Source organism: Erinaceus europaeus, chromosome 2, assembly GCF_950295315.1.
Source record: "Erinaceus europaeus chromosome 2, mEriEur2.1, whole genome shotgun sequence".
Lineage (NCBI taxonomy): Eukaryota > Metazoa > Chordata > Mammalia > Eulipotyphla > Erinaceidae > Erinaceus > Erinaceus europaeus.
In genome coordinates this window covers 188635174-188647346 of record NC_080163.1, presented here as the reverse complement: position 1 = coordinate 188647346, position 12173 = coordinate 188635174, and the positions used below count along the sequence as shown (strand labels likewise).

The 12173-nt window shown below is 47.8% G+C and overlaps 1 protein-coding gene across 4 annotated transcripts in view; it reads left to right on the top strand.

Moving 5' to 3' along the window:
* Window positions 1-28: 28 nt before the first annotated feature.
* SPTBN4 (spectrin beta, non-erythrocytic 4) overlaps window positions 29-12173 on the top strand; it is a 128424-nt gene continuing 116279 nt past the window's right edge. For 2 of the 4 annotated variants that reach the window (XM_060185947.1, XM_060185946.1), the window contains exons 1-2: window positions 1007-1238; window positions 5104-5289. In XM_060185947.1, coding sequence (XP_060041930.1) covers window positions 1106-1238; window positions 5104-5289 — 319 coding nt within the window. In that variant the 5' untranslated portion in view covers window positions 1007-1105. Of the gene's footprint in view, window positions 1239-5103; window positions 5290-12173 lie in introns of all 4 variants that reach the window. The other 2 variants (XM_060185944.1, XM_060185945.1) reach the window with 2 other exon arrangements.

Genomic DNA, 12173 nt, shown 5'->3' with positions numbered 1-12173 from the left:
TGGACCAGGCTTGAAGAGAATGTCGCCCAGAGCCCAGGCCGCGGGCCGGCCGCCCGGGTCAGGAGGGGTGAACACAGGTCACGCCCCCCCAACCCTGAGCATTCCTCGGCCCAGGACACTGTCAGGCCCACCTCAGGCCCACCTGACTCTCTCTTGGTCTCTGAGCCTCCTGGAAGCTCTAAGGGGAGGAAGTGAGGTGTTGGGGGTGTGTGTGGGGGATTCTGTGCAGCTGTGTGGCCATGTGCCCATGTGACCCTGTGTGACTCCGTGAGTAAGCCGAGGGGACCGCGTGACCGTGGGTGACACCACGTGCCACCTTCCGTGAACACTAGGAGAGGCTCCGTGTGACTCCGTGTGCGACAGGCAGGGATGCTGTCCTTGTGTGGCCTGGTGGTGACACTGGGGGTAGTCTGCCGCCACCACACCACACTGCGGGAGAGGGTGTGAAGACAGAGCTTGAGTGCCATATGCAACATGGGAGTGTGTGTGACTCTGGCTACCATGACATGTGACACCGCATGGAGTGTGATACTGGAGCCCCCCCCCCCCCCCCCAGCGTGGTTGTGAGTGTTACCGCTGTGGTGCTACTTGTGACCCACTTGTTTGTAGTTGTGGGGTGTGCATATGTGCGTGACACTGCAGGATGTGGCGACCCTCACCTGAGTGTGTGACTGGTGTGTCAGTCGGGGTGTGTCAAAGTGTGTGATACTGAAGTTGAGATGCCTGACCCCTAAGCGTTTGACACAGAGCGTGACACGTGTCTGCTTGCCTGGGTCACCGGCATGGCTGGCGGGGGCACTCCTCCACCGTGTCATGGCGTGCAGGCGCCGTTTCAGTGTGACCCCCGTGTCACTCGCCCGAGAGGTGGCACTGTGTGAGTGTGTGCGTGGACGTGGGTTGTGACGCTCCGCCTCTGTATGTGTGTGACCGCGTGGGAGTGTGACTGGGTGCGGAGCACGACTGTGCACCCCGCGCGGAGGCCGCGCCGGCGCGGCGGGCTGCGGGGGCTCGGGGCCGGGGCGGGAGGGGGTCCCGGGGGCGCGCCGAGCGCGGCGGCCGCGCGAGCTGGGGGGAGGCGCGGCGGCGAAGGCTGCGGCCGCGGCGCATGCGGATCTGGTCGAGCGGCGGGGCCAGCGGGGCCGAGCAGAGCCGGGCCCGGCAGGGCTGGGCCGCGGACGCCCACGGGGAGTGCAGTGTGGTGCAGCGAGCGGCCGGGACCACTGCTGCCACGGGCCCAGGTAAGCGCCTGGGGGATGGAGAGCCCCTCCCTCCTGCATCTCCCCACCTGCGGGAGCATCCCTCCCTCCCCCGCGCGCCCACCCGGGGCTTGGCCTGAGCCCCCGACCCAGGTTTCTCCACAGCTTCACCCTGGCTGGGAGGGGGGAGACACTGAGCTCAGGTTAGAAGACACCTTCACCCATCGACCCTGTCCAATCTCTACGCCTAGCCTGGGAGGCCTTGTCCTTCCCGCACCCCCTCCTGGGGCAACGGTGACTAGACTGCAAAGAGAGAGAGAGAGAGAGAGCTCGGAGGAGGAGGCCTGGCCTGGGAAGGGTTAAGGCTGTGGCTCCCACGCTCAGTCTGGGGCTGGCTAGGCTTTGGTAGGGAGGGTAGCAGACCCCCTGTCCACTTCCCAACCGCTTTCTCCTCTGTTCATCGCATAATGGCCATGACTGATGCCTTGCTGGACCCTGCGCTCCCCAAGTATCCTCCATTGAGGAAACAGTTGTGATCACCCTTTAAAGGGGAAGGGAGAGTTAGGGGGATGCCAAGGCACAGAGACCAGGTTAAAGATATAGTAAGACTGAATGGGGATTTGAACTCACAGGAATTTGGATGTACTAAGCTACCAGACCAGAGTGTGAATAGTAGTGACAAGAACTATGCATTGAGGGCTTGCTGTGTCTTGGATGCCATATTCCTCTCCATATTAACTCATTTCATCTTCCAGTGCCTCGAGAACTACTAGATTACCATTTTATGGATTAATAAACTGAGGCTCAGAGAGGGCTAGTGATTTGGCCATGGTCATACAAGTGGTGGGTAGGCATATACCCTTCCATGAAAGAAAGGATGAATATTGATGGATTTCGGGGTGTTCACCAAAAGGGGCAATCTCAATGATGCTGGCCAAAGCTTAGACCCTCTGTTTCTAGAGACTGGTGGGTTGACCAGCTAGCTGTCTGAGCCATTTGACAAGAGGGGAACTTAATCACTCGTCCTCTTGGTAGAAAGAATCAGGTCCTGGGGGCAGGAGTAGATAGCATAATGGTTATGCTAACAGACTCTCAAGACTGAGGCTCTAAAGTCCCATGTTCAATCCCCGGCACCACCATAAACCAGAGCTGAGCAGTGCTCTGGTTTAAAAAAAAAAAAAAAAAAGAATCAGGTCTCAGGTTCTGGACAAAGGGCAGAAGAGATGCAGCTAATGTCTCCCACCCCCTTAAAATTTCTGTTTACAATGTGGCAGTATTCTAGAACAAGACTCTGGAGTTAGACAATATGTCAGTTAACAATTGCCACAACAGTACTGCATAAAATTAACAACAACAACAACAAAACTATTTGTTTCTGATGTCTTTAAAGTATCAATTTAGCCTTGGGAGTGTGAGGTTGTTGACTGAGGCTGGGCTCAACTAGGTGGTTTTTCTGATCTTGGTTCAACTTAACTGTTGGAATGGTAGAGGGCCATGGGGACTGTTGGTTCCTCTAACTGGCCTTGGTTGGAGTGACACAGACCTTGGACCTGGCCTGGCCTGGCAATATTTTATTCCTGTCCAGTCCACAGTCATAAACACAAGTGAAAACATACAAGATCTCTTGTAGGTGTCCTGAGTCTGAGGCTCCAGACTCACCAGCTGCCCACTTAATCCTATTGGTTAAACCAAGCCATGTGACCAAACCAAGAGTTAAAGGGTGGGACATGTCCCCCAACTTCCCTTCTCTATCCTGGTCATATCCACTGAGATGTTACATGGCACTGAACAGTTACATGGCAAAGGGTGTGGGCATAAGATGAAGAATTGGGGCTCTCAGATTCAACCATCCCATCACAGTGCCTCCTGTGAATCTTGACTACTCAGGAGCTATCTGTGTGATCTGGGTGAGTCAATTACCTCCTCTGGGTCCCAGTTTCCTCCTCTGTAAAGCAGGCCTAATAATCACCTGTCTCTAGGGAATTATTTTTGTGGGAAGCAAATAAAATGATGCATATAAAGTACTGAATACAGGGCACGTGCCTATTCTTGTTATTACTGGAGTTCTTCAGATACCAATGCTATTCTAACTATACCAACCGTGACAGTGTGCTGACTCCTATCCTGTACCAGGTGCTTTTTCCAGCCCTATGAAATGGTCAGGGTGAGCACTGTTGTCATCTGATTATTTTTTTATTCAATTTTTTTTTTTTTGGATTGGACAGAGAGAAATTGAGAGAGGAGGGGAAGATAGAAACCTGCAGACTCGCTTTACTGCTTGTAAAGCAACTCCCCTGCAGGTGGGAACCTGGGGGCTTGAACTGGGATACTTGTGCATGTCTTTTTGCTTAGTATTTAAGCTGGGTGGGCTTAACCCATGGGGCACCTCCTGGCCCCCAATTTTTTTTTCCTTTTAACTGGAACACCACTCAGTTCTGGCTTCAGGTGGTGCTGGGGATTGAACCTGGGACTTTAGAACCTCAAGTGTGAAAGCCTTTTTTGCTCAACCATTATGCTATGTCCCCAGCCTCACTTTTTTTTTTTTTTCCTTTTCTTTTCCAAAACACTACTTACCTCTGGCTCCTTTTATGGTGAGGATTGAACCTGAGTTCTCAGAGCATCAGGCATGAAAGTCTTTTTGCATAAATGCCATGCCATGTCCTTGGTCATGGTCGCTTTATTTTTCTAACCATTTCCATCACCAAAGGTCTGTATCTCAACCTCCAGCCCCATAGCTAACCATTATAGTTCTCTCACAATCTTAAATATAGATTGACACTTTTTTTTTCCACATTCGTATGTTCAATTCTATATTCCGCATCCGAGTGAAGCCATTCTGTAGTTGTCCTTTACCCCTTTACTTGCTTCCCTGAGCATAATCTTCTCTAGTTCCATCCGCTTTATCCCAAAGGACACAGCATCATTTTTTTTTATTGCTGAGTAATACTTCATCGAATGTATTCCCCATAACTTTTTATCCAGTCATCTGTCAAAGAGCATTTTGCTTCTTTCCAGGTTTTTGCTATTGTGAACAAAGTCACTATGAACATGGGGATGCGAAAATCCCTTCAAATCAGTGTTATTATACCTTTTGGGTAAATGCCTAGGAGTGGAACTGCTGGATCATGAGGTATTTCCATTTGTATTTGTTTAAGGATTCTCCACAGTGGCTATACCAATTTGCACTCCCACCAGCACAGTAATAGAGTTCCTCTCTCTCTCTCTCTCTCTCTACATCCTCCCCAACACTTATCTTCTCCTGTCTTATTGATGGAGTGATATGGAATCTCAATGTGATATCCACTTTATTTATACTTTAAAATACTTAAATTTTATAACTGATTAATTTATTGGATAGAGACAGAGAGAAATTGATTAGGAAGCGGGAGACAGAGAAGGAGAAAGAGGGAGCCAGACAGTGGCGTATTGGGTTAAGCCCACAGGATACGCTCAAGGATAAGTGCAAAGGACCTGGGTTGGAGCTCCTCTGCCCACCTGCTACAGGGACACTTCACGAGCAGTGAAACAGGTCTGCAGGTGTCTATTCTTCTCTCCCTCTCTCAATGTCTTCCTGTCCTATCAAATAAAGAAAAAGACTGCCAGAAGTGGTAGATTTGTAGTGCCTGTACCTAGACCCAGCAACTGAAGAGAGGGATAGAGAACGAGAAAGAGAGACACCTGCAGCTCTACTTCACCACTTGAAGGAACTGGCGGCTTGAACCCTGGTCTATGCACATTGTGATATGTGTGCTCTACCAGGTGTGCCACTGCCTGACCCTCCATGTCCACTTTAAAGATGGGGAAGTTGAGGCCAAAAGTATGCCAGACTCCCAGTCAATGACTGCCAGAAGGGGAATCTCTGAGCTCCGGCCTCCTCCAGCCCAGACTTGCCTCTGTCTGTTGCCAGGTCTCACCATCCCGATGGCGCAGGTACCAGGGGAAGTGGACAACATGGACGGCCTGCCCGCCTCCAACAACAACAACCCTGCTTCCCGCTGGGAGAGTCCAGACCGGGGCTGGGAGCGGGATCAGCCTGCCGCCTCTACAGCAGCCGCCTCTCTCTTTGAGTGCTCCCGGATCAAGGCTTTGGCAGGTACCCGGGGAGGGCTGGGTGGAAGGAGGGGAGGAGGCTTGCTGGGCCATGTCTGTGAATTTCTGTGGGAAGAATTTCAGACACTTATGACTCAAATATTTATTTCCTTGTGGAGCTGGGCCTTGAGTGTGTGATTTTGCTACTCTTGGTTACTTTTTCATTCATTCAGAGAGAGAGAAAGAAAGAGAGATACCACCGTCTGAGAACTTTATTGCTGAGGCAACTTCCATGTGGTGCTGAGGCTTCAGCCTATGCCGCAAGCATAGAAAAGCAGGTGTCTTACCTGGTGAGCGAACTCTCCAGTCCAGAACTCAGTCTTTTATACTATTACTGTCATCATCATCACATTCTTCATCATCATCATCATCATCATCATCATCATCATCAATCACTGGGGCTTCACTGCTCTCCATCCTAACTTTTTTAGGTTGAACAAACAGGGAGAGAAGGACATACATCATGGCACTGAGGCTTCCTTATTTTTATTTATTGATTGATTTGTTTATTTAATGTTTCATTAATGATTTAATAATGATTATCAAGATTAAGGTAACAGGAGTACAATTTCAGGCAGTTCCTACCTCCAGAGTTCTGAGTCCCATCCCCTCCACTGGAAGCCTCCCTATTCTTTGTCCCTCTCTGGGAATATGGACCAAAATTCTTTTCTTTTCTTTTTTTAAAAGAATTTATTTATTTATTCATGATAAAGACAGGCAGAGAAAGAGAGACAAAGAACCAGACATCATTCTGGTATATGTGCTGCTGGGGATTGAACTCACGATCTCATGGTTGAGAATCCAACATTTTATTCACTGTGCCACCTTCTGGACCACAACCAGAATTCTTTATTGGTGCAGAAGGTGGAAGGTCTGACTTTTGTAGCTGCTTCTCCACTGAACATGGATGTTGGCAGGTTGATCCATACCTGCAGCTTGTTTCTGTCTTTCCGTAGTGGGGTAGGGCTCTGAGGAGGCGGGTTCCAGTACATGTTGGTGAGGTCATCTGCCTGGGGAAATCAGGATGGTGTCATGTTAGCTTCTGTAACTTGGTGGCTGAAAGGTGGTAAGATATAAAGCAGGACAAATTGGGCCTTCATATATCAGAAAAATTGGAGGCAATAGTAGTAAAATATAGATTAGTATAATCATGAAATGAAAATCCATAAAATCACAATCAGTTCCCTTAGACTCAGGATATTATTATTATTAGCCTCCAGGGTTATTGCTGGGGCTCCTTGCAGGCACTATGAATCCACTGCTCCTGGTTGCCATTTTTTTTCTTTTTTCTTTTTTTTTTTTTTTTTTGCCTCCAGGGTTATTGCTGGGGCGTGGTGCCTTTACCATAAATCTACTACTCCTGGAGGCTATTTTTTCCCTTTTGTCGCCCTTGTTTTTTTTTTTTTTTTTTTTTTATCATTGCTGTGGTTATTATTGTTGTTATTGATGTCTTCATTGTTGGATAGGACAGAGAGAAATGGAGAGAGGAGTGGAAGACGGGGAAGATAGACACTTGCAGACCTGCTTCAGGCTTGTGAAGCAACTAACCCCTCCCGTCTCCCCCCTCCACCCTACCGGTGGGGAGCCAGGGGCTCAGACCCGGATCCTTAGTCTGATCCTTGCGCTTCGTGCCATGCACTCTTAGCCCACTGCACTACCGCCCAACCCCCTTCACTTTTTTCATTTTACTGGATAGGACAGAAAGAAACAGAGAGATGGGAGTTGGGCGGTAGCGCAGTGAGTTAAGCACACATGGCGGGAAGCACAAGGACGGAGTAAGGATCCCGGTTCAAGCCCCTGGCTCCCCACCTGCAGGGGAGTTGTTTCACAAGAGGTGAGGGAGGTCTGCAGGTGTCTATCTTTCTGTCCCCCTCTCTGTCTTCCCCTCCTCTGTCCTATCCAACAACGATGACAACAACAACAGCAATAGTAACTACAACAGTAAAAAACAAGGGCAATAAAAGGGAAAATAAATAAATAAATATAAAAAAATTAAGAAAAAAAAAGAAACAGAGAGAGGAGTGGGAGGTAGAGAGGGAAGGGAAATATAGACACCTGCTGGGGGTCAGGCGGTGGCGCACATAGTAGGAAGCGCAAGGATCCATGCAAGGATCTCAGCTGGAGCCCCCCACCTGCAAGGGGTCACTTCACAAGTAGTGAAGCAGGTCTGCAGTTGTCATCTTTCTTTCCTCCTCTCTATTTTCTCCTTCCCCTCTTAACTTTTCTCTGTCCTAGCCAATAAAATGTTAAAAAAAAAAAGTGCCCCCTCCCCAGCCCCAGGAGCAGTGGCTCCCTAGTGTTGTAGTGCTGGCAACGAGCCCCAGCAATAACCCTGGAGGCAAAAAAAAAAAAAAAAAAAAAGATGGCCACCTGCAGACCTGCTTCATTGCTTGTGAACGGGAGTTCCCCCTGCAGGTAGGGACTCCAGCTGAGATCCTTGCGGGTCCTTGTGCTTTGTACTATGTGTGCTTAACCCTGTGTGCTGGGACTTGAATATGGATCCTTGTGCTTAGTTCTTTTTAAAAAAATATTTATTTATTCCCTTTTGTTGCCCTTGTTGTAGTTATTATTGTTATTGATGTCATCGTTGTTGGATAGGACAGAGAGAAATGGAGAGAGAAGGGCAGGACAGAGGGGGAGAGAAAGACAGACACCTGTAGGCCTGCTTTACCGCCTGTGAAGGAACTCCCCTGCATTTGGGGAGCCTGAGGCTCTAACTAGGATCCTTCCGCTGGTCCTTGCGCTTTGCGCCACGTGAGCTTAACCTGCTGTGCTAACGCATGACTCCCTACTATGCTTAATTCTATGTGTGTTTAACTGGGTGCACCACTGCCTAGCACCTGACTCAGAATTTTAGTAACTCAGCATTTGACAGTCATGGCCTCATCTATACTAAATCTATGTAAGATTTATGGAATTTTCAAATATATATATATGAAGGCAGAGAGAGATACCTGCAGCCCTGCTTCACCACTTATGAAGCTTTTCCCAAGCAGATGGGGACAGGGGACTTGAACCTTGTGTATTCCAACAAAGTGTACCATTACCTGGTCCCTCGGAATTTTCCGACTAGAAGATGGCAAACACATTGCCAAACACAAGGACCTGTGGGAAGCAGGTGACATAAATGAGTGAGTGAACTGGAGACCATCATCGTGTGCAGAATGATGTCCTGGGCACCAGCTCTGGACATGGGACAATGTGAGCCCACAGCTGTCAGCTCAGGTGTGTATCTGCACTTTCCAATTAAAGATTCAGCAGCTGGGAAGGCAGCTCAGTGGGTGGAGCAGAAGATTTGGATGTATGAAGCCCAGTGGCTTTTTTTTTTTTTTTTGGTGGGGGGAGTTATTTATTAAGTGGAAAGAGAGAGAACCAGAGGATCACTGTGGCACATTTGATGCAGGGGATCAAACTAAGGACTTCATGCTCCTAAATTTCAATCATTTAGTCACTTTTCCTCCTCTCAAGTTGCTCAGATTAAAAAAAAAAATTAACAACGGGGGCGCGGGAAGAGAAAGAGAGGGAGAGTTTGTGGGAGAATATCACTATGGTTCATGTGGCAAACTCAGAAACCAATTAATTTTATTTGTTTATTTTAACCTATTTAATCTTTTGGTACTAGGTCTTTTATTTATTTTTTTTCTGCCTCCAGGGTTATTGCTGGTGCTCGGTGCCTGCACTACAAATCCACTGCTCCTGGAGGCCATTTTTTCCCATTTTTGTTGCCCTTGTTGTTATTACTGTTATTGCTGTTGGATAGGGCAGAGAGAAATTGAGAGTGGAGGGGGAAGACAGAGAGGGGCAGAGAGATATAGACACCTGCAGACTTGCTTCACCATTTGTGAAGCAAACCCCCCCCCCCCCCACACTCACACAGGTAAGGAGCTGGGGGCTCGAACCAGGATCCTTATGATGGTCAATGTGCTTTATATCATATGTGTTTAACCCACTGTGCTAGCGCCCGGCCCCCTAGGTCTTTTAATTTTTATTACCATCAGGGTTATTGCTAGGATTTAATGCCTGCATGACAAATCCATCCCTCCCAGCAGCCATTTTCCTTTTCCCCTTCCTTCCTTCCTTCCTTCCTTCCTTCCTTCCTTCCTTCCTTCTGTCCTTTCCTTCCTTCTTTCTTTTATTTTCTTCTTTTTTCATTTGATAGAATAGACAGCAATTGAGAGGGGTTAGAGACCCAGAGATGGGGCTGGGCAGTGGCACACCTGGTTAAGTGCACACTTTACCAAGCACAACGACCTGGGTTTGAGTCCCCACTCCCCACCTGCAGTGGAGACGCTGCACAAGCTGTGAAGTAGGTTGGCAAGTGTCTCTCTTTCTCTCTCCCTCTCTGTCTCCACCTCTAAATTTCTCTGTGTCTGAGTAAAGAAAATATAACAAAAGAAAGAGAGAAAGAAAGAAAGAGAGAGAGAGAAAGAAATAAAAAAGAAAGGGAGAAAGAAAACAAGAAAAAATGGTTTCCAGGAGCAGTGGATTTGTGGTGAAAGCACTAAACCCCAGTGACAACCCTAATGGCAATAAAAAAAGAAAGAGACACAGAGAGACAGACAGAGAGAAACATACAGAAAGAAAGAGAGAGAGAGAGAGAGACACCTATAGCCCTGCTTCCCCTCTTGGGAAGCTTCCTCCTTACAGGTAGGGACCAGGGGGTTGAACCTTGTGCACAGTAATATGTGTGCTTAGCCTTTATTTATTTATTTATTTATTTATTTATTTATTTATTTATTTATTTCCAGAGCACTGCTCAGCTCAGGCTGATGATGATGGTGCTGGGGACTGAACCTGGGAGCTCAGATCCTCAAGCAGGAAAGTCGTTTACGTTAGGTTACTTCCTCAGCCCCAGATTTAATTTTTTTCCCTCCAAGTTTCACTATTCTTTTTTTAAAAAAATATTTATTTCCTTTTTGTTGCTCTTGTTTTTATTGTTGTTGTAGTTATTATTGTTGATGTCGTCATTGTTGGATAAGACCGAAAGAAATGGAGAGAGGAAGGGAAGACAGAGGGGGAGAGAAAGATAGACACCTGCAGACCTGCTTCACCGATTGTGAAGTGACTCCCCTGCAGGTGGGGAGCGGGGACTCAAACCGGGATCCTTATGCCGGTCCCTGCGCTTTGCAGCATGTGCACTTAACCCGCAGCGCTACCGCCCGACTCCCCAAGTTTCATTATTCTGCTGTTCTGGGATGACTTTTTCAGATAGAGACAGGAAGGAGGGGGATCCAGGTTTGAGTCCCACCCCCCACCTGCAGGGGAAGCCTTGCAAGTTGTGAAGCAATGTTGCAGGTATCTCTCTTTATCCTCTATCTCCCCCTTCGCTCTGGACTTCTACATAAAGATAAGAAAATAAAGATAAGAAAAAATCCAAAAAGAAAGAGCAAAGGGGTGTGTATATTTCGGGAGACAACCACAACTCTGAAGCTTCCTCCACTACCGTGGAACCACTCACGTGTTGTACTGGGGTCTTGAACTTGGGTGGCTCACTTGGTACCAGGTGCCCTCCAAGCTGAGCTACCTCCTCAGCCCCAATTGTATTTGTGAGTGAGGTTCTGGGTTCCATCCTCCACTACATGGGAGCAGCAGAGAGATAGAGATACTGGAGAGATAGAGACCCCTGTAATGCTTTCTACCCCCACCCCAAGCCCCATCCCCACTGGGAACTTGTGCGTTTGTGATTCACTGCTTATGATGACTTTTTGAAAATTAACTTCAAGGGAGTTGGGCAGTAGCACGGCGGCACAAAGCTCAGGGACCAGCGTAAGGATCTGGGTTCAAGCCCCCAGCTCCCCATCTGCAGGGGAGTGGGAGTCGCTTCACAGGCGGTGAAGCAGGTCTGCAGGTGTCTCTTTCTCTCCCCCTCTCTGTCTTCCCCTCCTCTCTCCATTTCTCTCTGTCCTATCCAACAACGACGACATCAATAACAACAACAGTAATAACTAGAACAATAAAACAGCAAGGGCAACAAAAGGGAATAAACAAATAAATATTTAAAAAATTAACTTCAGGGGCTGGGTGGTGGTGCATCTGGTTGAGTGTACATGTTACAGTGCACAAGTGAGTTCAAGCCCCCAGCCTCCACCTGCAGGGGGAAAACTTCACAAGTGGTGAAGCAGTGCTGCAGATGTCTCTCTGTCTCTCTCCCTCTCTATCTCCCCTGTCCTCTCAATTTCTGGCTGTCTATCCAATAAGCAAATAAAGATAATAAAAAATTTTAATAAAAAATTTAACTTCAGAGAAGGGTAGGGGGAGAGAGAGGGAGAGGAGAGAGACCGCAGCCCCCTTCCTTTGTTCATGGAGCTTTCCCTGGCATCTTACAGAGTACTCTCATGGGGTACTGGCAGCTTGCGCCTCAGTCCTTGTGGATGGCAAAGTGTGTGCTCTACCAGGTTAGCTGTCTCTTGGCTCTCCAATTTATGATTCTTTTTTGGTCTTTTTTCCCCCCTTTTTTAATTAATTAATTTTTGCCACCAGGGTTATCACTGGGGCTTGGCGCCCCCACTACATTTTTTTTAAAATACTTTATTTATTTATTCAGGGGAAAGATAAGAGGAGAGAAAGAACCAGACATCTCTCTGGTACGTGTGCTACTGGAGATTGAAATTGGGACCTCATGCTTGAGAATCCCGTTGCTTTATCCACTGTGCCACTTCTCGGATCATGGTACCCACACTGCAAATCCACTGCTTCTGACAGCCTTTTCTTTCCTTTTTTCTCTTTTTTTTTTTTCTAATTTTTATTAGATAGGACAGAAAGAAATTAAGAAAGGAGGGGAAGATAGAAAAGGGAAGAGAGACAGAGAAATACCTGCAGACATGCTTCATAATTCATGAAGCTTTCCCCCTGCAGCTGGGGGCAAGGGGCTTGAGCCTGGGTCCTTGC